The sequence below is a fragment of the Centropristis striata genome, chromosome 18, assembly GCF_030273125.1.
Source record: "Centropristis striata isolate RG_2023a ecotype Rhode Island chromosome 18, C.striata_1.0, whole genome shotgun sequence".
NCBI lineage: Eukaryota > Metazoa > Chordata > Actinopteri > Perciformes > Serranidae > Centropristis > Centropristis striata.
This window is the reverse complement of record NC_081534.1, coordinates 12974184-13001820: the sequence shown is the minus strand read 5'-3', so window position 1 is coordinate 13001820 and position 27637 is coordinate 12974184. Positions and strand designations below refer to the sequence as shown.

Genomic DNA, 27637 nt, shown 5'->3' with positions numbered 1-27637 from the left:
CACACACGCACGCACACATGCACGCACGCACACGCACATGCACGCACATGCACGCACGCTCAAACCCCGATGGCTTCAAAGGCAGCTAACACCATTTATCTGCCTGTAATAGAAACGTAAATCAGCATTTTGCTGCGTTCTCTGCAAACATCACTGTGCACACAGAACTGAAGGGGAGTCATGTGCAGGGCGTCGTCTGATCGAGATTCAACACACATGCACAATCTCATCCCGTGTCTTTGAGTGTCAGCGCATTGAGGCTTGCTGTGACAGCAGCAATCATACAGAATGAAATGGGAAATCTCTGAAATAATGCCATATTAAATAATGCTAAATTAAAAGGGGGCGCAGCCACGAGGAACGCACACACAAGGACTCTTGCAGGTCCGCACGCACAAAATCAGATGTCATTAATCAAATATTCAAAATGTGTATTTGGATTGGTAAGTAGTGGAATTGGTATGCAAAGAGAATTATCACTCCCCCTAACGTTTACATATAGAGTAGCATGCAGCATCAAATCTTCCCACAAATAGGGTGCAGGGTCCTATAAAGGATACACTATATAGTAGATGCATTTAAATCAGATGGTAAAAAGCAGCTGAGAAGATCTCCAAAAATGGGACCGCCAGAAATGCATCAGTTTAGGTTAGCTCACTGCACTGTTGAGAATAGTGAAAAATATGGAAATACTGAAACACTTAAAGTTATAGTTGAAGGTGAATTATAAATACTGAAAACAATGGCAGTGCTGAAAGAGGTTGAAGCTGCTGTTGAAGTTTGAGCACTGAAAGCAGCTGCAATGTCAGTCAAAGTGTGGGTGATAGAGGGAGCTGCTAATGTGGGTTGAAGTGGAAGTCTGAAAGGAATTAGTGCCACTTAAAGCGTAATATCAATTGTCGTCCTATATTTTCCTTATTGCTGAGACATAAATGGCGAGCTCAGTGAGTTTGAGATATTTAGACAGGTCCTTTATTGTAACTCAAGCATTTGTATTCAACAATTTTACAGCTTTTATTTGGCATTTTGCTCTGTCTGGAGTACCCTGAAAGCACATGTGAATGAGGAATTATTCACATCTGCTTCTAAAGAGGTCAGTAATCAAAAGTAGTTCTTTTAGAGGTCATGTGTGAAGGTTTTTAAACACATTTTGTTATTTAGATTTTTGAAATAGAGCTTACTGAAGAAATAAGTAAATAATAGTAAGCAAATCCACTTGTTCACTTTCTTTTTCTTGACACTGTATGTGCACACACTTGACTGATCTAATGTAATACACAGGAAGGCCACTGTAGAGGTAGAGGCCTCTGTGTAGAGGGAAAGCCAAATTTTATTGTTTGTTGTTTTTTGTTTTTTTTTACATTTTTACAGTGACTGGAGCCATTGTACACCAAATGTGTAATTTTCCACTTGCTTCCTCCTTTTCATCTCGACTTCTCGAAGAGGGTGCATTTTTCTACCCAATGTAGATGCAGCATGTATTTAACATGTATTTAACACCTTTGCGATGTAATGGTCGGTCATTTTGCCATTTTTTCCCTTTCAAAGGCTGTAGCGGGCTCAATTTTAAGGCTTTATCCATTCTCAATACTTAAAAAAGTGCCTAATTCTGCAGCTTATGTGTTTAACAAATGTTATCAACCCCCCAAAACACAAAAAACACAACTCGTGGGACATGGTTGAGCATGGAAATGACTTTAGAAAGCAGCACATTACTGTTCTGAACCCTGATACATCTTAATAGGTTTAATTAAGTGATTATTTGATAAGTCATTTTTATTATAGAACAACTTGACACACGGTGCTGAGCTACATCTCAAATTCCTCTTCAGAGACCTGATGTACCTCACTTCTATGCGGAATCTATTGTTGACCTTCTATCTCCCCCTCAAAATCCCCTGCCGACAACCCCTAATTCTCGATAAAAGGGGGGTCTGAACACAAAGGGGTTAAATCAGAAGATAAAAAAGCTGTCCAAAACGGCTCTGTGAGCGCCTACACACAAAACCTCCACAAATTTAGAAATAAACAAGTATTGTTTGTGTTTTGTCTCTTACCTGACAAGGTAACTCTTGAGCACACCACCGTATGTGATAACGAGCAGCTCGGCTGACCACTGGGCGCTGCCCGTGTACTCCAGGAAGATCAGGCCTGCCACTGCACAGCTGAAATCCCCAGGAAAACTCAGCGCCTGGTCCGGGACAGAGAGATGGGAAAGAAGAATCAGCAGCGGTGAGAAAGTGACTGATGTAAGTGGTAAAGGAAATCAAAAGAAGTAGAGAAATATGTATAATTATCTATCAGCCTGTGCACCCCACTTCAAGTTTTTACAAGGACAAACAACAAAGACACATGACATCAGCGACAGTTGTTAAAGAACATGAAATAACACGGAAAAAAAAGATTAAGGAGGAAAATGATGGGACAGGGAAGGCAGGGAACAAAAGATAAGAGAAAGTGAAAGAGAGATGGGGGAGGCAGGGAGGCAAATTTTAATTTTTATCATCCCTGCATACTTTCTGTCAAATTGACGTTTTCTTATCCTCTCCTCCAGAAATAGCAGCAAGTCACCGGTGTGTGCACTTAACAGTGACAAACAAGAGAAACAGCAGCACAGCAGAGCTGGTGGAAGTGTGCAGACACACATACTGTAGATACATAACAAAGTAGAGTTGCACTAAAGGAATGAAGATCAGCGGCTTGGAGAGATGGCTGGGGAGAAGGACGAGCGTCTGCGCTCATCGTCTGTGACAGGGGCGGGTAGGGGAACGGAGGGAGTGATGGATAGAAATGGAGGAATGATAATATGTAGCACACAGAGGGCATTAAAGTGGGGGGGGGAGGCAGACTTGAAATGGCAGCGCGAGGAGAGCTACAGACATGCAGGGATGAGAGAAATGCTGGAGGAGGGAAGGAGAGGAGGATCTAGGGAGCAGCATGCGTGTGAAAAATTAAAGAGAGGAGGTGATGAAGATGGAGAAGGAAAGAGTGGGACACTAGAAGCAAATAGGGAAGAAGAAAGAGAGCGCCAGACAACGACTGAAGAAAGCAGGCGTGACAGACAAAGGGAGCACAGAGGGTGCCTGACAAGGAGATGTTTTCTTCAAAAAAGGTGACAGGCAGCTCAAAGTGCCCAGTAAATGTACGCTACACTGAAAGAACAGAACATGGCCCAACCATTCTCTAGAGCCAAGATTATAGATGCCTGAATCCTCCAAACTGTGTCAAACTGTAAAGTTAGGAATACTGCTATAGCATATTTTTAGTTAGGATGAAAAGCTACATTTACCCCAACCTCTTATAGTCTGATTGGATTAAAAAGCAAAACAGATTCAGCCTGTACAGGTCTTTTGATCAATGATAAATTAAAGGGATAGTGAGAAAGTGTTGTATGAGGTACTTCTCCATAGTAGCACTGACTTGGAAGCTAAGCAGTGATACTGCTGTGGACAGGGGCAGCAGCGAAATGTATTTTAGCCGCCTAAAAAATCCATACTATATTTAGAATATTTTCAAAGCTTTACCTGTCAGAAAGCCCTTTCCGACAGGGAACTAAAGCCGTTATCAATGCTCTTTTCAAGCCAGGGTTTTCCCTACCATTATAAGGCTTAGTTGCTGCACCTAAATTGAAAAATATGTGCACTAAAGTCTTCCACAAACATAGGGAAAACACTTAGAGCCACCAGATTCTTTTGAAAAAAAAGACAGTATTTTCTTTGCATTTTAACTTTTTTTTTAAATGCCTCCTGTGCACAGACATTCAATAGTAGCATCTTACTACAAGCAATTACTGTGCATCTAGAATTTTTCATGAATCTATGACACGAATGTTAATTTAAAAAATAAATAAAAATGATCTTCTTCTTTAGCTTATAGCACTCCTGTAGTGGTTACAGTTGGCTCTTAAAAGCTATGTACTTACTTGGTCTGTGGTCTAAGGCTAGTATCATCAGGTTGAATGCACTTATTGTAAGTCGCTTTGGACAAAAGCGTCAGCTAAATGACATGTAATGTAATGTCATGCAGAAGTTCATATCAAATAAACTAAACTAAGTACCTCACAAAAACCCTTCAAACTTCAAATAATCCTGACTATCCCTTTAAGGGAGCGCACATCTTATACAAAGTTAAATTACATTAATTAAGATTAGATAAAACATATTGCAGCTGAACCAAATATCGAAGAAAATTATGGAGATAATACTGAAGAGAAGCCAAGAGATGTGCTGTGCTTCCATATGCTACATCTGATCCTTTAGAAGAAGTGTTAATGCATGCACAAGAGGGAAGAAATTAGACACAAAGACAGCTTGAAGGGGGAATAGGGTTGTCTGATGACGTCAAAGAAGAGGAACTGGCAGGGTTTACCGGCGGGATGACAAAGAGTTCGCTGCCCATGAGGTCGAAAAGGCGCACTGTGCCAGTGCTGTCGGCGAATGCTAGCAGGGTGCAGTCATGGCTCCACGCCACCCTTCGCCACTGGGGGTTCGGGTCCTTTGGCACTGCGGCAGATGAAAAGAAAAAAGAACTTGAAAGCTTGTAACAAACAGAGAAAAGAGTGACAAGAGATTCAGAGGATTTCTTATTAAGCCAGATGAGAAAACTCTCTGCGAATAATCCCCGGTGTTCTGTGGTGTGCCGATGATGAATACAGATGGGAGAAGAAGGATAAAGCTAATGCCATACATCAACACTGTGTGTCTAAGGACCTATCCAATTCATCTATGAAGGATAGCTCGAGTAATATGTCTCAATAATTGTCTCTCAAAGACGCTTTCGTGGTCGCTATGAGAGGGGGAGAAAGGTGGAGAGTGAAAGAGAGGCGGAGAGGAGAGGAGGAGGAGAGCGGAGATCATAAATCCAGTTTTTATTGAAGTATAGGCTACTGTTTTACCAATCTGCTGCCTCAGCAGTGCTGTGAGTGTAACCATATCGCTGTGATAAAGCACATCCCTGCCTGCTGGCACTTTCTCAAGGCTTCGCTGTCATACTTCCCTCTGATGGAAGAGCTGTGGCAGTGTGTCAGGCCTCTGATCCCAGATCTGTTTTGAATACCTGATCATCTTACCACACATCAAAGAGTATAAGGGGGAATAGGGTGAGACTTTTCTTGTACAAACATGCTTAAAATCTCTGTAAGCTGACTTGAATATTTATTAGATACCACCTCCTGCACTGGAGAACGGTGTGAAACATAATACGCCACCACGGGTGCTGTGTCTGCTAAGCAATAAAGTTATGAAAAGGAAGTTATGTTTTTGTTGATATCACATAACAGCGCTATTGGCGTTTATTGTATTGAATTTCTTGGCTGAGGAACGCTGCTGCAACCCCTGGTGGGCAATACTGCAAACGAATGGAGGCGTCGGATATTGTATGACTAGAATTTTAAATGAAGAACAAAGGGGAGAAGTGGGAGGCGAGACAGACATAGAGAGGGAAGAGAATGAGAGAAAGAGAGGTGCAGAAAAAGAGGGAGAGGGAGAGAGAGAGAGAGAGAGAGAGAGAGAGAGAGAGAGAGAGAGAGAGAGAGAGAGAGAGAGAGCTGGAAACAATGAATCCAGCACCCACTGAGAGAAATAATAGCTCCCCAAATTTTAAGGCCTAAGTATCAGAGAGCACCTCAGGAAGTAGGCGATTTAACACACCTTAGAGACTCTCGACTGAGGAGGAGCAGACAAGAACATGGAGCCATTATGAGAGCCATAGGTACCAAGCGTCTCCTCTGTTCCCTTCTTGTTCTTTTGCTTGCTATTTCAATGTTTTTTTCTTTTTCACTCTCAGGCTGCCTCCCCTCCTATCTCGCTCCCATTATGAATTGTATACAGTGTGTTGTTCTGCGGCTGAGAGGGCTCCATTTCCACATAGATGGCTTTTTTGGGAGCTGGAAAATTGGATGCTACTGTCCTGATTTTTTTTTTTTCTTTTTTCTCCTAGCAATGGCGGGGGCGGAAGTTTAGGAGAATTACACCCAACGACCCAATAGAATCCTCCTATCTAAAGCCTCACGGATGCATTTATCAGAGCTCAACACTTATGAATTATGTACGGGGGTGGGAGACGACTCCACTCTAACAGGAGCAGACAGGGAGGGAGGGGAGGAAGAGAAAGAGACAGAGTGATACACAGGTGTGGATGCACCGAGCGCGTTCACGCACGAGGGAGCGTACGCGCGAGCGAGAGACACAGGGAAATGCACACACACGCACACTCCCTCCATTAAAAGCAAATGCCATTAAAGGCAGGATCACAGCAAAATCCATTAGGACAAATCTCCGTGAAATGAAATGAAGTAAAAGTAAAATGAAAAGGAGAGATGAAATGGAATGAAAAAGAGGAGGGAGGCGGGGGTTTACACAGGCCCAGGGGCTACTGTTATCCACACTATGAACCATTAGAACAACGGCCCACAATGATGGCTAGCCGGAGCAGAACAAATATAGTGCAAGAGAGAGAGAGACAGACAGTGAAGGGGTGGGAAAGATGACGAAAATGAGAAAAAATAGAAAGAAAGGGAGAAGGAGGAAGAAGACAAAGTGGAGAAAATATTAACAAAACCCACACAAATGTCATTCTGGGCTTTTCACTGCTTTGTTATTGTGACATGTTTGGAGCAGTACGTGTGTGTGTGTGTGTGTGTGTGTGTGTGTGTGTGTGTGTGTTTGATTGAGTGAGTGTATGTGCAGAAGATGTGAATAAAATAACGAAATTCAACACAAGAACACCCTTTTTTCTTTAAAGTGATTCACTATATGTATGCTTTTTTGTGATAACAGCTACTGTCAAATAATTCTGATGGCTTTTGTTTTTGATTATAGAAATATGAAACAATTCGGGAGACAGTTGCTGCTGCTAGTTTTTTGTTTCAGCCAATTTAGCGAGTGTCCTCTGGTTGCATCTATGAGGGAGACTGCAGGACGTTGGTGTGTTTGTTGCTACAATTTTTTCGGCGTCAGATGTCAGAATTGAATAAATTATACATGTTGTAGCTCTAAAGTGGTGCAGCTGTTGCAGACGTTTAAACCAACTTTAACTGATATTTTTGGCTACTTGAGGGCATAGACTGTATATAAATAATGGACATAGTCACTGTGACGTCACCCATTGGTTTGTGGACTACCCGTTGGACACATCGAGTTCAGCGCTCGTCGCCATTTTGCATCGCCATCTTGTTTCCGATACGGGGAGCAGCCCATATTTGGACTGTGGAGGAGCAAGAGGGATCTGATCACTGACTACACACCTCTTTACAACTCAACCTGACTGAGCAAAGCCGCTGCTAATTCATGTTAGCATTAACTGGAGCATTAACTGGGATGTTCATTTTGGCTAGCAGAAAAACAAAAACAAAATGTACGTTCCTTACCTAAGAAAAATTAACAGCGACTCCTTGGAGTGTCTGTTAGTCCAACCAAACGCTGAACAAGACATTTTTACTGAACAAAACATTCAAATAAACTGTCATTAAGTAAAAATACAGTGTGAAAGGGTCAAAGTTATGAGACCAAACCGGTAAACGTCCTTTTTTATAACTATATAACGTTATATATAACTTTATTGACCCGTTGCCGTGGATACGCACTGTTCTGCTTCTCTCCTGATGACGGCTCGCCTTGTTAGTGACCTGTCAATCAAAGGTAGCCACGCCCCAAATCATACAATTCTTTATCTTTCATTTTCTTCTAAATGGTGCCATTATTTAAACTATTAACATCATTTTACTAGCGACTGAGACCATAGTGTTGTCCTAAAAAAAATTCTGAGGTAATAAATAAAGTGAGAAGTTTTCTCATTTTGCATTGAAATAATGGACAGAAATGTTTTTGCAGCCAAACTTAGCACCCCCTGCTGTAATTTTCGGTAGAATGCAGACTAAAGACACTTCCTGGTTTGCCTCCTTGCTCAGACCCGGAGGTTGCCGCCTGCTTGAGGGGAGCAAAACAAGCTGTACACACCTCAGTGATATATCACCTGGTGAGCATGTTAGCTAAAATGTGCACATCCAGCAGGCATGGAGCAACATTATAATTTCTTATTTTTCTGTCTACCTGATAATTGTAAGTCCAATATTCATGCTTCTTTATCTCTGTTTTGGTCTCCATCAACTCCTGCAGGAAATATCTGGCTCTTTAGCAACAAAATGCGTCGATATGTCCACCAGCTACATGCTAACAGTGGTTAATGACCGTTTTACGCTGGGCAGGTAGCGTATATTTGGGTTTTTCTACGATCACTGAAAACAACTGTTTTTTGCTGCTGGAATGGGTTGACGAGAGCAGCGTGACAGAAACAAACAAAGTTGTAGGACGTCTTAAAACCATAACAATCGAGAAGAGCAAAGCCTCCTTCTTCAAGAAGTATCTAATGCTGTCCAATCTAAACCCAACCAAATTTGTAAACTTGTTAGATAAATCTTTTGTTGCAAATCTTTCTTGTACGTTCAGTGTACAATTGGTAGGGCGTCCTCATAGTCTGAAGCCCTGAAACTGTATTTGTTTTGTTCCTTTTGCAGAAAAGTAAGAAGTAAAATGATCTGCAGAACTGAAGGTAACTGCAGAATTGGGGTAATAATTATCTTTGCACTATTACCATTTGCAATTACCATCTGTGTCGCCAAAGAGAACGAAACGCAGATTTATTAACTTAACTACAACATCTACATAAGATGTCGATAGACATTCATTTCAAACGTCAAGGTGCTTTTTTTCCTGTATCACACACTTAAAACTTGCAGAAAGTTTGGGGTTCCCCATGTTTAGTGCAATTAAAACCAGCGCAGCGGGCCATTTTAATAGCTAATCAAACAATGGAGGCGATTTATTTTTATCAGCCACTACGAGGCTGTGTTTAATGAGTGGCAGTGTAGGGGATGAGGGTGATTATCTGTGTTGCTGTTCACAGTCTCTCACACATTCCAATTAGCCACCGTGGTCGATATTCCTCTTTGAAACAAACTCAAAGCAGATGTGGACAAACACAGGCTCACACACGCACAACTGCTGACTATGTAAATGAAGACTACAGGCTAAAAACATGTTGTGAGTGTGACTGATAAAACTGGGGGAGAGCTTCTTACCTTGGCACTTCCCAATGACTGATCCGAAGTCATCTCTCACGGACCTGAGGAGCAAACACACACGCACACACACACACACACACACACACACACAGGAAAATTGAAAAAGCAGTGGCATTACACTGCACGACAAGGATACACACACCCGAGGGTGCAACCATACACACTTTTAGCCTTGTATGACCTGGTATAAGGTGGGTTGTAATCGTCAGTGATGGCCTGCCAGCTGAAGTAGCTCAATGGATCAAGCAGACAGGGCCTTGAGAGTAGGCAGTCTTTAGACAGACTCTTAAACAGAGCTCAATGGATAAGGCCTTGAGCTGACTTAACACCCACTCACACCAACAAATGCCATAAAGTCAGGCTATAAAACACTCTGTGATTAAACAACAGTGGTGCAAACAAAGGACACCAGAGATACCCACAATATCAAGCTGAGAAGCAGAGCCTTGATTGCTCTCCATTACAGCAGGTCAACCACAACACAGCTCTGAGTAGCGTGAGTAACAGAAACATATCCAGGCTTTTACATATTGATATGTGCATGGAAATGATTTCCAATTACACAGAGGGTCAAGAGGAAAACATTATTTTTAACCAAAGCTTCACAACAGTTGAATTTGCCTCTTGTTAGCTTTCGGAAAGCAAGACGTATTTGTATACCTGCTTCATTGCTATTGATTTTCATTTCAATTGTGCTCCATTAAAAACACTGCATTGTGTCAATAGAGCGCATTGCTGAGTGAGCACATTTCCTCTGTGTAAAGAGGAAATTGGTTTTGTGTCTGAAAATAATTACGACCACTCAGAAATGAGCACAAACATTCTCATGCGTATGTATGCTTTGGTGTCTTTTTCTTTCCCTCTCACACACAAACGCAAACAAATTCAGGCAGCAGTGCGATTTTCAGTTTGTTAGAGTACATTTTATGTTGCTCAAGAGCCACAAAAGGCACTATTTTAAATTCATGCAAATAATGACTGATTGTGTTGCTACTGATTTTATTTGTTGTATTTGGGTTGTTTTTTTTACTTTACTTTTTTACGGCTTTTCAAAAGCAAAATAAAATAACTTGACACTTTCAAGGTATCTGAACCGCAGACAAACATTTTGGTGCTTTGACCTTCATCAGGCAAAACCTAAATGTCCAGATTCTACCAGCTGAAATTGCACATCAAATTACAAAATAAATTGCAAAAAAAACCACCAGAAATGTTATTTTTAAGGCGGTTATCGTATGTGTGTGCATGCATACACACCTGCATAGTATTGTGTTACATTGTTACCTTATGAAAAAATGTATTGCTTTTTGCATTTAAAGTTAATACATTGCTGGTTTACTGCATAACATATATCTTTAAAATAAATGGAAAAGTGAGATCATTTTTGGAGTTTTTCCTGCTATATTTGAGTTACTCCACATTAACATAGTCTTATCATAACATGTATTCTTACCAGTAGCAGCTCAAACCCATATAATTTACTGCATTTTATAAAGCGATGAAATTAATATTGAGCAGAATTTAGTTCAGAGTATTGGTCCTGCCCTCCGCAGCCTTCACAGTATCTCATGTGGCCTTGGGAAATTAAAATTGCCTGGCCCTGATCTAGCTTCAGGATGCTCTGCGTCCAAGCAGCAACCTCTTAAAAAATGAAGCCAATGCAGAAGTTTATAAAAACTTCACTCTTTCTAATAGCCAGCAGGGGGCAACTCCACTCCTTGCTCAAAGAAGTCAGTTTGTATGAAAGTCAATAGGAATTTTATTGATGTTTAAAAACAAGGTCCGCATGTCTTTTAAAGAGCAAGATGTAAGAACTTTTCAAGCACTTTCAGGTAAAAACCTAAATGTCCAGACTCTGAAAAGCTGTTATCATCACATCTAATTTGTTACTATACATGAATCCATTAAATTAAATTGCGTCCATTAAACCTGCAAACTCTCTAATGGCCAGCAGGGGGCATCTCCACTCCTAGCTCGAAGAAGTCAGTTTGTATGAAAGTCAATAACAAACTGACCCTACTTTTCATTTGTTATTTTCCCTCAGCAAGCATTTTCCTAATGAGTTTATTGTCTCAGTGGCTATTTTCACATGTTTTTCAATACAGCATGATGTTCGTTTTGTAAATTAGGGTCCCATAATCTTAACTAATTAATCTTAATTTAGAGTAACATAGGAGGCTTTAAAACTGGAGTCCACAAATCAATGTGTGACGTCACGATAGCTACGTCCACTATTTTTACACAGTTTATGTTCAAATCTGGTTTTATAGCCAGGAGACAACGAACAAATATCTCAAATATTTAAAGGTTTTCAGTTTACATAAGCAATTGTGTAGCTGAAACACCAGATTATGTTGAAAACTAAGCATTTTCCAAGGGGTATATTCAAATTCAAGCATTTATCTAACCTTATCTAACCTTTAACATAACAGTTAAAATGAAGTATTTCCCAAACTTTCAAGACTGTGTACAAATGGTGAAAAAAAAGCTTAATTCTTTAGATACAAGCTGAGACTGCAGCTCTTTTTAAGGGGCGATGTGATAAACCACCTCATTAATTAAAAGCCTCTCCATCAGCTGCATGCACAGGCGGAGTGCCTCAAACAGAGGGATAGAGTTCAATAATTACCTAATCTCCACACACTGGTCCTGAACCACTGCCAACAGTTTGCCATTACTGCGGAGAGAACAAGAGAATGGTCCGGAATGAATAAGAGAAAGAAATGAGAGATGAGACAAAGAGAGCAGAGGGTGAGAGGAGAAAAAAAAGTGAACAAATGTCATTATGACTGATATTTTAAAAAGGGGGGAAGAAATGAAGGCCATCTGGGTTGATTAAAAAAGATAAGAGTGTGTATCTAGCGGGGCAGTTTGGATGGGAGATAAAGTCTGGAATAAGAGCCCATGTTGGATGGCTTAAAGAGAGGAGAAACAATAATAATTGGGAGCATTAAACAGAGCAGTGGTAGTTTCAGAGGGAATGAAATGAGGGAGAGAGATTTAAGGGCAGACAGAAGCGAACTGGAGGGATTGAGCACATCAAACTAATGGACATCCGCAGCATCATTTGACCACGCTTAACACCGTCTTACATGGTGGGATCGATAGCCAATTAAAAGCAGCCTTTCGACTTGGTTTGTCTGATGTAATGAGTGCAATTAAATGATTGGTTGAAGGGGTACACAAAAGGGAGAGGAGACCAGAACAGAGGAAGGCTTAGTGTATGTCAGCAACAAAGTAGCCCACATTCAGGTATTGATCACAAAGAGAGAGAAAGTGTGTGTGTGTGTGTGTGTGTGTGTGTGTGTGTGTGTGTGTGTGTGTGTGTGTGTGGCGCACCTTGCGAGCACCAGCTGCCAGTTGATCTGCTTGTTTGCCAGGCGGACAAGACCAAGAGGCAGAGACGAGCTGGAGGGGCTGAGGTTTACAGAATCAAAAAAAACAAACAGACAATTAACACATTAATAATTGCTGCACAGTATTCACTGACTAAATTGGAGTTTTCTAAACATCTAAATAGGGCTAAAAGTTCCAAGCAAAGAGTTTCCTCTAAAGAACTTTTCACAAAGTTGTTGAGAGGAAGTTTGACTGAGAGATCTCCAGAGGTAAGAGGAGCAGTGGGTTGACCCTGCAGCTCTGGATGACATCATGCTGATTCACTGTGTCTGCAGTGGTTAGTTGACAGGTGACAGGTCTATGTCAGTGACTGTGAAATAACAGGAGCTAGATAAGATTAGATTAAATTAAAAACTGATAGAAATAAAAACAGAATAGAGTTCAATTAAACTAAAATCAAATCAAATTAAATCATGTTTAATTAAATCCAAATATATCAAAATTTCACAAAAATTATCTTTAAAAGTGTGTGTGTATATATATATATATATATATATATATATATATATATATATATTTTATATACACATACATACATATACACATTAAAATTATTAAATTAAATTTAGTTAAACTAAATTCTGTAAAACAAAAAAAATAAAACAGTGAAGGTTAAAATAAAGTTGAATTAATTTCAACAAATGTTGTGAATGAAATGACATTTAAAAAAAAATTAAAAACTAAAATTAAGAATAAAATATAAATAAAGATATATTAAATTAATGTATATTTTTATTAATTGAATTTACACGGAAATGAAATTCAAAATTAAATTGCCCTGAAATCAGCTTTATTTATTTATGTATTTGATATGGTGAATATTTTATGTAAATTGAATGAACTGTATAACAAATGTGGATCTGAAGAGTTCCTTTTTGGTGTCAGGAATAATTTTCACAAGTTCATAAACACTGAAAACTGCCCATTTCCTGTGTCAAGGTAGTGGAGAGTGCCATCTCTGGTATTGTTGGTTTGCTTTGATGCATATTTTGATACTGAGGAAACACATTTGCAACTGAATAATACATTTAAAGGTTCATTATCATTGTGTTTTTGTGTTGTATCATTCTGTTGTTAGTCTACGACAAAATGCCAGATGCTTTTGTTTAAAAGTGAGTGTGTCACAGCATGTGTAGGGGCAGTCTGCCTTCTCTGTTTGGTAATTTCTAATAAAATCCCTGATCCTCTCTCATCCACAAAACGAGAAGGAGAGCTAAGAGACAAGCATGGCTAGAGGAGTTCTTAAATATTTAACAAGGTTATTGATGGTGCTAGCTAACCACCTGCTGAGAGGATAAGCAGGCCTTGGTGCTACAGCATTACAGAATCCACTGCAGGCCACAGCTAGCCATCTGTTAACAGGTTCCAACAGACACTGTGCAGTAAAACAAACATACGTCTTCAATACAGGGTTGTGTCGATGAGACTTTTGTGCAGCAGATTTCAGGAAGTACAGGTTAACTGAGCCAGGTAAGGTCCCCGTCAAAGTGTACTCCTACTCACATCTGTTGTAAATAGACTTTCATTGTAATCTGATTTAGAGGGGAATTCATAAGGAAGAGGGTTGAGGCCAGGTAGGAAAAGAAAAATGACGAGAGGAGGATTTGTTTTTTCATTATGCAGTTGGAGAAAAAAGTCAAAATGATGAGAATAAAATCATCTTTTTGAGTTCTGTAAAGTTGGAAAGATATTCACAGATTTGTTGTTCCTGTGTCAATAAGTCATCAGAGGAACAGTTAGGTATACTGAAAGAAATCATCAATGTCATAAAACGAGCCATAACCACAATATTTAAGGGTGTAGTTGTACTAACATCCCCCTACATATAAATGAGCTACTCTTACTCTACTAGTACAGCTACTATAATGATTGTTTATGGAAAATCTCCTTTTATGTAATTTATGTGAATCTTATATTACATATATTAGATGTATTGAGGAAAAGCAGGTTGTAGCTTGCAGTCTGTACCAAACTCAAAAAGTTGACTTTATTCTCAACATTTCAACTTTTTTCTCAACATTGTATTTCTACATTATTCTCTTCATGTCGACTTTTTTCTTGAAGTGCATAAAGATCTTTTTTTCCCTCCTCTCATTATTTTTTCTCCTACCTGGCCCTAATTCTCTTCCTTGAATTCAAGACCCCCAAATCTAAGCTGAAAGGACAATAATCTGTTTGTGTAAGCTTTTACTGTCATGTTTTTTCAATTACAGCTTGTAAAAGCATGCAGCAAAATAAACCTATATGTAAGATTTTTAAGGGAATAAGTACAGCTGTCTCTTGTAACTTATAAAGATCTAATTTCAGGTTAAATCTAAAAGCATAGGCTCATTTTTATCAAATGACAGATCTTGTAATATGGCTGTAATTCAATTAACCCCTTAATGATCTGATGGTCTGCTGACGACCTGGCAGACTTTCTGTCTTCCAAAGGCTGAAGGGGGTTTAGTTTTAATGCTACAGAGAAGATACTCTTCTCACACGAAACAAGAAGACATAAGAAATTATATATTGTTGGTAAGGAGGCTGGAGAACGTTTCAAAGTTAGGCTAAAAAATACATTTTAGAATAACACTGCTGTTGTATTTAAATAACTCTGCATACTGGAGTCCCTAAACAGTCTTGGAATTTCATAAAATGACTAGAAAGCTGTGATTCTTGCAGATTCAATGAGCCCAACTGTAGTCAAGTGTGTGTTTTCATAGTAGCTATTACATTGTAGTTCGACCATTTTCTGAAACTTGACCTTACTGTATAAAATGACCTGCTGTGACCTCTAGGATAATAACAGCCTCATGAAACTTTGCTACTATAAACTACTGATGTAGAGCATTCAGAGAAATAAACACATAGAGACCAACAAAGTCCTTACTGAGGACCTTTTTGCACCGTTACTTCTGGTCCGTATATACAATTGAAACCAGAAGTTTACATACACTATATAAAAAGACACATATGCTTTTTTTAATCCTAACGGACCTAAAACAGGAAAAGTGATTGTCTGATTTCATGTCAGACAGTGAGAAAAAAAGCATATGTGTCTTTTTATATAGTGTATGTAAACTTCTGGTTTCAACTGTATGATAACCTCAGTCAGTCCCTTCTGTATTCATGAGGTAGCTTATTTAAATATAAACTTGCTGACAGACATTAAAAGTAATAACTGTGCTCATGATATATTGAAGTAAAACATATATTAGGCCACATACCTCTGATCTGAAACTCATGCTAATTATAATCACCATTAATCACAGCTTCATGTGGCATGTTGGTCCATTACACTGACGAAATAATGGCAAGTCATGTGTACCTGTCAGTATAATAAAGATGAACTCACCTGTACCACAAGTAGTGTAAGATTAAGCGGAATGGCCCTGTAAGAAATAAATCACAGTTAGTAAGCATACTAACTGTGTGACAATTACACATTTTATAGGTCATAGTTTATGAAGCCTCTGGACACCAAATTAGGATCAGAAACTGCATTCAAGGGCATATTGGACCTGATCATCAGTCTCCTTATGGGGATCCAGGCAAGGGATGTCTAAAACTACAGCACCTTTCAGGACCGATTATATATGTTATATATGTTCAGCAAAGAATCTGGCACCTCCTACTGTAGGATTTGAGAAAAATCAGGTTTCTATAATACAAAGAAAATCTGTTATAGGGTTGGACAAGTTTGACTAAATATCCCATTGCGATTATTTTTAATTGATATTGCAATTGCTGCATGATACACGACACTGGAAGGAATGATTAATCACATTTTCATCAAAAAACATTTTTGACATATCTGCAGCACCCCAATACTTAATTCATAATGGTGTTTGGAAACATATTTGCATTCAAAAATATTGCTCCTCCAGGAATTTGAATATTGCAATTGTTCATATTGCAGTTTCTATAAAATTCTGATTAATTGTTGAGCTCTACTCTGGTATTACAACTATCATGCAAACATAATCTTGAAATAGAGAACTTGCAAATCTGATGTACTCATTAGATATCTTGCATACTGAGTGGTCTGCCATAAAATGCCTTTAAGAATGCATCCTTTCTTTGTTTTACATTAGGTAAGATATGTAAATAAACAGAGCAACTGGAAGCACTGCTTGGTACCAATCCAACTAGAGCAGCTACATATAAGTCTAATAATAAGACTAATTGATTATTAAATTGCCAGAAAAATAATCACCAAATATTGTGATAATCAATTAATAATTTAAGTAATTTTCAATGCAGAAATGGCAGAAAATACCTTTGGCCTCTCAAATATTTAGATTTCCACTTCTCTTTTGTGCATATTAAACTAAATATCTTTTGGTTTAGGACTGATAAACAAGATATTTAAAGGCATCACCTTGAACTTTGATAAACTGGTATGGACATTTTCTCACTATATATTGAGATTGTATGGACCAAACAATTAATGGATGGTGACAACAATCATGAGTTGCAGCTCTAAATCCTATAATGCATTCTGGTGGAAGCTAAACAAAACAAAAGATTCAAGTGTTGAATAGCAGGTGAGTTGATTGCTGGATTTAAGAGTGACCACACAGAATTTGGAAAAGGTCATGGTCAGGTGCTGAACATTTAAGTAAGACTAACACAACAAGGTTTACAACAGAACTTACCTGTCACTGCTTTTGCAATAACTGAGGTGTTGTGTTCCTTGTTGCCTCGCAACTGTGAATGTTAGAAACAGGCGAGTTCATCAGTTGTGTCAGCTTAAATTGTCAACATACAACCTCTGTAACTTACTAACTTTGGCGCTGTCATACATAAACCACATAGTTTTGAGCTATGGCTAGCTAAATAGGGGGAAACATGAATGATGACTTATGAATAGAACTTAACTGTCCATTACAAGTGTCTATGATGAAAGATGAAAACTACACTATATGTCAAAGTGAAATGAGAATATGAGCATATAGCTAACGGTGTATGTTTATGCTACGTGGCTTTGAGCGGCTGACCCCATGCACCTGATTACACTTTACTTTCCGGTGCCATTTTTACAAATAAATGTTCAACAAAGGAACTAAACACTAAGCGGAAAACGAGCGAAAATGAAGGTCTGACTAACCTGAGTGTCCGTCTCTGGCGGCCATTCAGTAATGACAAGTAAATCGTACAAAATGTTTTCATCTTCGCTTTCAATCAAGCTTTCTTCAGCCATGTTTACTTGAACAAGCTGTCAGAAAGTCTACGGCGAGTCGCACTGGACAAACGTTATACAAGCGGACCGCGGTTGGAAAATGTAGTCAACTGCTGATGGGAAGCAGTTTGATAGTTTACGTTGGCTAATATGTTTAGAAAAAATACAGAAAAATGTGCTTCTGTAGCTTGCCCCACAAGCGACATGCGAGGTAAAATATTTGGCGTATTTTGCGAACTATTTTACTAACCGGAACCAATGACAGACGGCTGTAAGGCTCGACCACTAAACGAGTTGTACCGAGCCGAACACGTTAACGGTACATCCGGTTGAATTGCACTCGTAGCAGCAATAATGGCAGCGTTTTCTGGTAAGATCTTTTTATCAATTTCATATTGTCGACGGCACATTTGTATTTTATTTAAACTCCAAACAGCTTTTACAAGCTATATGAGCGTAGTGAATTATTAAATATGTCTTTAATTCAACAGAAATGGGAGTTATGCCTGAAATTGCGCAGGCTGTGGAGGAGCTCGACTGGCTGTAAGTCTCTTTGCAAATCTCAGGCTGGGCTGCTTGCTTCACAATACAGCTGACTCATGCCTGTATTGTGATATCTGTCAATATTGTTGTCTATATTGTTGTTAAGTTACATGTTCATTTCAGGCTACCCACTGACATCCAGGCAGAGTCCATTCCTCTTATTCTCGGAGGAGGAGATGTACTTATGGTAAGCTTACCTCAATGTTTATGTTTGTGTCAGACACAAACGTTTTACACTGCAAGTTTACCATCTAATTTTCTTTTATAGGCAGCAGAAACAGGTAGCGGCAAAACAGGAGTAAGTACTTGACAACCACTTAGTATTCCCTTATTCCTCTTTCCTCTTTCACTCTGCAGTTTGCAATTAAACACCAGGCCAAGTAACATAAACAAAAGCTGAAGTTTAATACTTGTCATCCTCAGGCCTTCAGTATCCCGGTGATTCAGATTGTGTATGAGACCCTGAAGGATCAGCAGGAGGGCAAGAAAGGCAGAGCTTCCGTCAAGACTGGAGGAGCTGGTTAGTGACTTTAATAATAATTACTTTGGTTCCAGCTGAAACATGTTCATACAATTGTACAGAGCCAGCATCATAATCAATGATCCATTTAATACAAACAATTAATGTCACTCTGTCAGTGTATTTATACAGCACATTTCAAACAAAACAAATGCATTTAAAATTGACAGAATAAAAAAGTTAAATGTTAATAAAAAATAAAGTGGAATTTAAGAAATTGCTGCAGTAAGTAAAGTGTTGATGAATGATACAATTATGATGATAATAGAATAAGTATAAATAATTATAATAAATGTTTATGAAATCAGTATTTTGTGATGTGCAGACATTTAACCTGTTCTGTGTCTCTGTGTCTGGTTTCAGTTTTCAACACTTGGCAGATGAATCCTTATGACCGCAGCCCAGCCTTTGGTAAGAAGAAAAATAAGCATTTAGAACAGTCTAATTACTCTAATAATCTGTTACAACAACATCAACAACTTTCAGCTTTTTTGTCTCCTCTCCTCATTGTCATTTTTCTTTTTCTCTTGACCTGTATAGCAATTGGTCCAGATGGACTGTGCTGCCAGAGCAGGGAGTTTAAAGAGTGGCATGGCTGCCGCTCTACAAAAGCTGTCACCAAAGGTGTGTAATTCAAATAAGTACTTTGAAATTGATTGAGATTTGAAACAAGACAAATTTGAATTCTTAAGGCAACATGCATGCATTTAATAGGGTTGCAGAAATTAAAGGATCATTTATTTCCTCTCTTGTCCATGTGTTTCTGTGTCCAGGGAAGTATTACTATGAGGTGACCTGCCATGACCAGGGTCTGTGTCGCATCGGCTGGTCCACCAGTCAAGCAGCCCTGGACTTGGGTATGCTACCATACTCTGCACAATCTCCATGCTGTTGTATATTCAATATACTTAGCAGAAAAACAATTAAATTCCGAACTATTTTGTTTTCTAGGAACTGACAAGTACGGTTTTGGTTTTGGTGGGACTGGAAAGAAATCCAACAACAAGCAGTTTGACAGCTATGGAGAGGTAAATATATATATATATATATATATATATATATATATATATATATATATATATACTTATAATTATTTTATTTTTTTTTGATATTTTGATATGTAAACAAGTATGAGGATAATTTTCAAGCATGTTTTCTCTTTTTCCTCTTTGCAGGAGTTCACCATGCATGACACTATTGGATGCTACTTGGATATGGACAAAGGACAAATCTCCTTCTCTAAAAATGGTGCTGTCTCATTCGTTATGATTATAAGTAGTAAGACATCTTTGCTTGGGGTTACTCATGTTTCTTATCACCTTTCTTCTTCCAGGTAATGACCTGGGTGTGGCTTTTGAGATCCCTCAACATGTGAAGAACCAGTCCTTCTTCGCCTCCTGTGTGCTCAAGGTATAGCATCAAAAAAATGGTAGAAAATTAACCTTACAGGTGCAAGATTTACACCATACAAACAGCTCCTTTTCTAATCTGTGTGACAGAATGCAGAGCTGAAGTTCAACTTTGGAGGAGAAGACTTTAAAAATGCACCTAAGAGTGGGTTTGTTGCCCTGAACCAGGCGCCAGAAGGCCACACAGTCAAATCATCTGAGACAGGTGTGTGGATGCAGCAAGAAAATATAATTAACATAATCAATATATATATTAATAATCCATAACCTTTGAGCATATATAGTCTAGTTTTAAGTCTCTGTGTTTTCCTTACACTTCAAAAAATATTGAAATATTCAAAACAGTCAATACTTTGCTCTGTGTTTGTGCAGGCAGCGCCAAAGTGAGTCAGGTGAAAGCAACATCCAACGCACCCAAAGCCCTGATCATCGAGCCCTCTAAAGAATTGGCCGAACAAACCCTCAACGTCGTCAAGCAATTTAGGAAATATGTGGATAACCCCAAGCTCAGGTATGACACTCACGGTGCATACAAAGTCTTGAAAGTTTGGAAAATACTTCTTTTTTTTTTTAGCCAAGGTTCAGAATATGCTTCAATTTTAAATGGACTCCTTGAGAAATGCTTGAGTTTCATCAACAGGTAACTGCAATATAAGCCCTGTGTTGATCATTTATTCTGGAAATTAACAAGCATTAAATAATCATAATCAAAACATACAATCAGAGTTAATGTAAAGAGCTGATAAAATAATTCTGCATTTATTGCTGTAGGTATGAATGAACCCTGTGAATGTATAGTCGCAACTAAGTTGGAAAATTTTGGCTAAGGTTAACCTTGAAAGGAGCTGGCATTGACATTGGTGAAAATATATTGTAAAACCTTGGTTTGAGCAGAAAATGCATGAATAGGCTCACAGTATACCACTGATACTGCCCAATATCCAAAATTTTCCTGCAGCATATTACAGCATTATACTTAAGTCATTGCATTGCAATATTTGCCTGCATTTTCCAGTATGGATGTCATTCTCATTTTATACCAGCAGATGGAGCCATTGCTTCATTATAGTATCAGTATATACATTCATTTGTATGTTTCTACAGGGAGCTGCTGGTGATTGGTGGTGTACCTGCCAAAGACCAGCTGGCTGCTCTGGAACAGGGGGTACGTGACAAACAACCATTTGATCGAGGTTTACTGTTAAACACAGACTTCTTTTAACTATCAAAACCTAATTTTCTTGTTCCCTCTGCTTATTTTTTGTCCTTTTTATAATCAGATCGACATCGTGGTGGGAACACCTGGCAGACTGGACGACCTCATATCCACTGGCAAGCTCAGTCTGTCCCAAGTTCGTTTTCTAGTCCTGGATGAGTGTGTAAGTGCAGCACATCTACAGTATTTATTATTAGACATATAGATAGATAGATAGATAGATATAAGATGCTATGATTTTTCACACACTCCAAAGTACAAATACTGTTTTTAATTGTTTATTTAAACAGCATAACAATCCCTGAAGTCACTCACAGTTTGTCTGTGTTCTCTGTGTCCCTCAGGATGGCCTACTGTCTGCAGGCTACACAGACTTCATCAACAGGATTCATAAACAAATCCCTCAGGTCACTTCTGATGGCAAGAGACTGCAGGTAACACTTGAGATAATTTGCATGTATGACAATAAACATTTAAGTGATGACACCTTAAGGACACACTACAGGTGAAAAGGATAAACATTTTAATTGTATATAATAAACCATGAAGCTTTCCCAGTTAAATACGTTTAAATCACTTTAATAAAGAAGTACTCTCCAATTCTGATATAACTGATGTTTTGCAGCATCTATTCTAACCTCTATAGAAGATGCCATTATTACTTTTAAAAGAACAGCTCCTCACATTTGATATCTTCTCTTCCAGGTGATCGTTTGCTCGGCCACGCTGCACTCGTTTGACGTAAAGAAGCTGTCTGAGCGCATCATGCACTTTCCCACCTGGGTGGACCTGAAGGGGGAGGACTCTGTCCCTGAGACTGTCCACCACGTGGTAGTCCCTGTCAATCCTAAGAGCGATCGCCTCTGGGAACGCATTGGCAAGAACCACATCCGGGTGAGTCCATCGTGTCAACCTAAAGACACGCTTTATGGTGACACAGGGCCTTTTTAAAACCTGATGCTCCCTACTCTGTTTTAAGTCACACTCGCATTGTAAGCCCGGAGATGCTCTTACTGTTAAGTACGCGTTTCCATACACATGATCAATCAAATCAAAAAAATCAAAATTACTTTATTTATCCCAGAGGGTATATTCAGTTAGTCTGTTAGCTCTTCTGTAGATTATTGAAGAATTAGACAGCCTGATGGCTGTAGGAGCGAAGGATCTTTTGAATCTCTCCGTCCTGCAACAGAGAAAGAGGAGCCGTCCACTGCTGTTTTTTTGGTCCATAAAGGTTTTGTGTATTGGATGATCCGGGTATTTCAAGATGGACTTGAACATCTTGACAGGTCATCTCTCCACCACCTCCTCCAGTGTGTCCAACGTGGATCCAATCATGATGATGGAAGTTTGTTACCTACATCCTGCATATCCGGTAGCTCCATACAGTCTGATTTCTCTGCTGTGCTATCTAGAGGAATCCTCCAGTAACGCGTGTTGTGCACAGGCATGTATTACCTCTTTTCAACCAAGCCAAGTTCCAGGGCCGGTTCAGAACCAGACACCAACTTTTTGATGGTCTAGAGCCACAAACCGCTTACGTGAGGGGCTGGGGGTGGGATTATCATGACCAACAAGACCAACTAAATCTTGTATCATCAATTTTATTTGATTTAACTGCTATGTGATCGATAAGGGCTCGCGTTAGCGGGCTAGTGTTAGCTTAGAGCAAAGGCTTACATGAACATCTTGCATTCAGTGTTGATAAGAACATAATCGCTGTCCGTAGCAATCAAGACAAGCAGACAAACACAAATGTGTAAATGTTGTTTGGCTGCCAATGTTGGCTCGCAAAGCCAGAAGCAACATTTGTAGAGAGACAATGTAGTAGTAGGATATACAGTCATGGAAAAAAAATAATAGACCTGCCTATTTCTTCAATTTCTTGTTCATCTTAATGCCTGGTACAACAAGAAAACCATGGAAAATGGCTAAATATCAGCTCTTGAATTATAAACTCTTATGAGCTATTTTTGTTATCATTGTATTTGTCCAAACAAATGCTTTAGATGTACCAGGTATTAAAATGAACAATAAACTGAAGAAAACAAGGGTGGTCTAATAATTTTTTCCATGACTGTATGTTGTTGTTTGTTGCAGTTAAGTTCAATATGTTGACAAAGTTTCTCTCCTTTGTTCTGTTTCTCTTTGGATAGACTGATGAAGTGCACGCCAAAGATAACACCAGACCAGGAGGAAGTTCTGCAGGTAAGAGCAAATAGGCAGCACAGTTGTGTTTTATATAATCTTTGAGTGGTATCTTATCAATGTACATTACATAAACAACAGCACAGATATGACATAGATGTTTCCTTCTGTGACTAAAAACAAAAATGTGTATGTATTTAGAAATGTGGTCAGAAGCCATCAAGGTGCTGAAGGGCGAGTACGCAGTGAGGGCCATCAAAGAGCACAAGATGGACCAAGCCATAGTCTTCTGTCGCACCAAGATCGACTGCGACAACATGGAACAGTACTTCATTCAGCACGGAGGAGGTAGGAGGCTTTCAGGTTTTACATTTCAGCCATCACTGGGCAGGTATTTTAAATAAGGAGCGCGCCATTGCAGAAACATATATAAAATAAAGTCAATGAATGTTTCGTTTGACTTTTTCTCATGACAAATGTAGAATCCTCACTCAGTGTTGGTCTCTTTTCTTTAGGTCCCGACAGCAAAGGCCACCAGCTGTCCTGCGTCTGTCTCCATGGTGATCGTAAGCCCCATGAGCGGAAAAATAACTTGGATCGCTTCAAGGTAAAAGAACAACTTACTGATGTCCTTTGACAAGTTTCAACCAGTCTGTCAGTGTTTGAAGTTTTGTTTCTGTTCTCAGAAAAAAGAAGTGAGGCTCTTGATCTGCACAGATGTAGCTGCCAGAGGAATTGACATCCACGGGGTTCCTTATGGTATATGTATTAGATTTCTAATATAAAACAATTTTTTCCCACATACTATTTTTAAATGCTGATTACGAACTGTGTTCATTACAATATAATAGCTTGCTTTATTTAATATTTACAACTCTAGACCTACTCGGCACCACCAGTTCTCACAACTTTCATCTTTTTTTCTCCAGTGATTAACGTCACTCTGCCAGATGAGAAGCAGAACTACGTCCATCGTATCGGCAGAGTTGGAAGAGCTGAGAGGTATGTGTGTTACAGCCTTATTTATACTGTCTTTGCTTACAGCTGGGAAATAAGCTATATTTTTATTTTCTGATATTTTTTTTTAGGTTTTTTTTAATTTTTTTTATTTGGCCTTTGTTTTCTATGGATTAGCATAGAAATAAAGACCTAGGAAACGGGAGTAGAGTGTAGGGTTGTTGTTTTATATATAAACACATGGCATTACAAAAGGCCCATATACATACACATGAATGTACAAGTCAAAATTGTAATATTAATGTTAATGGCGAAATACCATTAGTGGCAAGAAAGAAGAGTTTAATATAAGAACACAGATGCAATACCATTTAACACCACTAAGTGTCTCTAATGCAATACAAAAATAGGGGCAGACCATTTATCTTTATGATTTTGTATGTAAAATTACTTTCATGTACTAGATTGCTATTTATTACTACTGGAAACTTTCATATAGTATACTTTTTTTTTTAAACAATATGATTTAACTGAAAGACAACACATTAGGACACTTGACTTACTGTCCATACAGTTAAACTTCAACTTCTTTCTATTTAACTTTTCAGAATGGGACTGGCCATCTCCTTGGTTGCTATGGAGAAGGAGAAGGTAATGAAGAGAGGCCCATAATTCTTGGTGATTATGCTCTTTTCTTTTTTTTTGGAAATGGGTCAAATTTTATGTTTCCATATGTGCAGGTGTGGTACCACGTTTGCGCGAACCGAGGCAGAGGCTGTTATAACACTCGACTGAAGGAGGACGGAGGTTGCACCATCTGGTACAACGAGAAAGAGGTGAACAAAGACGCAGACAAATACTTAATTAAGCAGACGCAGTGAGTAAAATTGCTTTTTGAAATATGAGTAATTCAGCAGAGGGCTTTGTAAGTAATTTGATAGGACGTCATAGAGACATTTGTCATCCTGGCAAGATGGTACAAATGGGTGTGGAGAGTATATCTGATGTAAAGTTTTGCCTTATTCTGGAACATCTTTTGAGCCTGTTACAATGTGACATAATATGACAACATTTCCTCTCACCACAGCTCCTGTCAGATATTGAGGAGCATCTAAAGTGCACCATCACTCAGTGTGAGCCAGACATCAAAGTACCTCTTGATGATTTTGATGGAAAAGTCACCTATGGTCAGCGCAGAGCATTGTCAGGTATGTGTTATACAGTGGCTCTGTTCAAGCATGTTTAACTTCTTTAGCTACACTAAAAGCATTGCTTTCTGAATAGTGATTTCTTAACACCTTGTAGACATTTTGGTATACAAAATGTATGTAAATCTAGCATGAATTTGATGTTAGCTCTCGGCTAAACATATGTATTACTTGAACTATTTTCATGTTGCTCTTGCAAAGTTGGCAACTACAAGGGTCACGTGGAAGTCCTGGCCCCGACGGTCCAGGAGCTGGCTAACCTGGAGAGAGAAGCCCAATCCTCCTTCCTCCACCTGGGATACTTGCCAAACCAGCTTTTCAGAGCCTTCTGAACACACCGCAGCTAAAAAACAGAACATTTTCACATGCTACAGCAACAGGATAAAAAGTGAAATGTGCACTTATATCTCAAGGGTTTTTTCTGTTATTTCCCACCAAGACATAAACATATGAACATAACTCATAATGATTTACTCTGCACATATAATGTCGGCCATACTAAAAGGTGTCAAAAAGACTTTCACTGGGTACCACAAACTTGTCATAGGCGTTGAACGCAAACACTAATGAAGACCTAATTTGTTGGAATTTTTGTGTTTTCTTTCCTGGTTGATATGATTTAATAAAATATTTAAGTTTCCTCATGGAGTAAATGGCTAAAAAATCTGCATTTAAGTGGCTGAGTGTTTTCTTTTATGAAATAAACTAATAGCCTGCTCAGTTTGTGTTAATTTTCTTACATTCGCAGAAAAGATGAACATCGACTGTATATGAGCCCGCCTCTGTTGAATTTACTAACTTCCAACAGGAAATTGTAAGATTAAAATAGTTTCTTTAAAGTAGACAATCATGTTTTTTTCATTTGTTTTAATAGATGTATAAAGTACATTAAGATCAAACTGGTTGGGGAAACAACGCCATCAATGCTTTATTTCTGTTGTATTTCTGTTAAAAAAAAAAAAGTTTTAATCAGAGTTCTTGGACACTTATTTTGTAGTCTCCGCGGCACACTCAAATCCAGCTTGGTGTCTTCCTGTTGGAGCTCTGCATCCTATGTTCTGCAGAGATTTTTAAGCCGAGATTTATGCACGAAGACATCGTTTGCGAAACAAAGTGTGGTGTTAACAAGGAAGAAGAACCTTTCCGGGATTATTCAGCCTACATTAGGTACGTTGTTTCGTCTTATTTGATGGTGGAGGTTGGGCTTTTCTTCAAATGAAATGCATGGCTGGCTGGATCTGTCTCTCTTTCTCCTAATACTCTATCTGTCAGACTTGGGGATGTCCAGTTTGGGTGAAGACATACAGTACAGTGTGCCAGACATGTTGGAGATTCTCCTCGCTAAGCTACAATGTGTCTTCCAAGGTATGAACCAAGCTCACACAAAAAAATTGGTCTAAACCTTAAAGTTATGTCAAAACAAAGTTTAGATACAGGTTTGTTGACAAAAGGTGTGATGTTAGAATTAGTGCACTTTGCCAGAATACTGACACCTCCCTATTGTTCTGGATGTTTTGGAGCACAAAACATGCTGATGATTTGTTGACAACTTGATCTCAAAAGTCAAAAGGTCAAAAGAAGAAGAAAGTGGCTCATCACCACCGGGAGCAAAATAACCCTGGAGTTTAAAAATGAGCAGTTTTCCTTCCAAACAAACCCCTTCAAAAGGACCAGAGTCTCAGTGACGTCCAATACGGAAGCGCCAATTTATCAGTTTAAGGAAGTGACAAAAAGAAGGCAGACTGATACAAAAACTAAACAGAAAAAGCGAGCTGGTATCAACAAGTGAAAGGGGAAACAAAAGACAAAGAAGAGGGCAGTCAAAAGACGAAAAACGCACTTTCTCATCGCACTGATCTGTGTACCAGTAAAATGGCAGACTGAGATCATTGTCACACTTGTCCTCTAGGTGGATCTGATATCGACTCAGACACAGGCAATGAATGTGACATGGAAAAAGAGGAAAGGGGAATAGAGAATGACACTTGTACTCTTGG

The 27637-nt window shown here is 38.9% G+C and overlaps 2 protein-coding genes across 2 annotated transcripts in view; one reads left to right on the top strand and one right to left on the bottom strand.

The window, feature by feature from the left end:
* The window catches only part of nbas (NBAS subunit of NRZ tethering complex), a 216237-nt gene extending 198483 nt beyond the window's left edge, over positions 1-17754 (bottom strand). Inside the window, exons 1-8 of the mRNA XM_059355813.1 lie at positions 17568-17754; positions 17116-17167; positions 15813-15849; positions 12419-12496; positions 11709-11756; positions 9077-9120; positions 4369-4502; positions 2058-2191 (exon numbers count right to left, since the gene is read on the bottom strand). Of these exons, the coding sequence (XP_059211796.1) occupies positions 2058-2191; positions 4369-4502; positions 9077-9120; positions 11709-11756; positions 12419-12496; positions 15813-15849; positions 17116-17167; positions 17568-17660 (620 nt within the window). The 5' untranslated portion in view covers positions 17661-17754. The remainder of the gene's footprint in view (positions 1-2057; positions 2192-4368; positions 4503-9076; positions 9121-11708; positions 11757-12418; positions 12497-15812; positions 15850-17115; positions 17168-17567) is intronic.
* Positions 17755-17775: 21 nt separating this feature from the next.
* ddx1 (DEAD (Asp-Glu-Ala-Asp) box helicase 1) lies at positions 17776-26360 on the top strand. Its single transcript, XM_059355814.1, has 26 exons — positions 17776-18009; positions 18131-18182; positions 18306-18369; positions 18451-18480; positions 18606-18702; positions 19066-19113; positions 19243-19326; positions 19476-19559; positions 19654-19730; positions 19878-19950; positions 20036-20112; positions 20202-20316; positions 20484-20622; positions 21216-21276; positions 21392-21490; positions 21672-21761; positions 22033-22221; positions 23484-23535; positions 23677-23823; positions 23991-24082; positions 24162-24234; positions 24405-24477; positions 25041-25083; positions 25173-25268; positions 25520-25640; positions 25842-26360. Exons 1-26 carry the CDS (start codon positions 17994-17996, stop codon positions 25970-25972), a joined length of 2223 nt encoding a protein of 740 aa, XP_059211797.1. The 5' UTR covers positions 17776-17993; the 3' UTR covers positions 25973-26360.
* Positions 26361-27637: the final 1277 nt, after the last annotated feature.

Bases quoted from the DNA above. Each gene is read 5' to 3' on its own strand.
- ddx1 (XM_059355814.1), top strand. The intron at 20,317-20,483 runs GTGTGTGGATGC...GTGTTTGTGCAG, and splicing joins AGTCAAATCATCTGAGACAG to GCAGCGCCAAAGTGAGTCAG. The intron at 21,491-21,671 runs GTAAGTGCAGCA...TGTGTCCCTCAG, and splicing joins TTCTAGTCCTGGATGAGTGT to GATGGCCTACTGTCTGCAGG.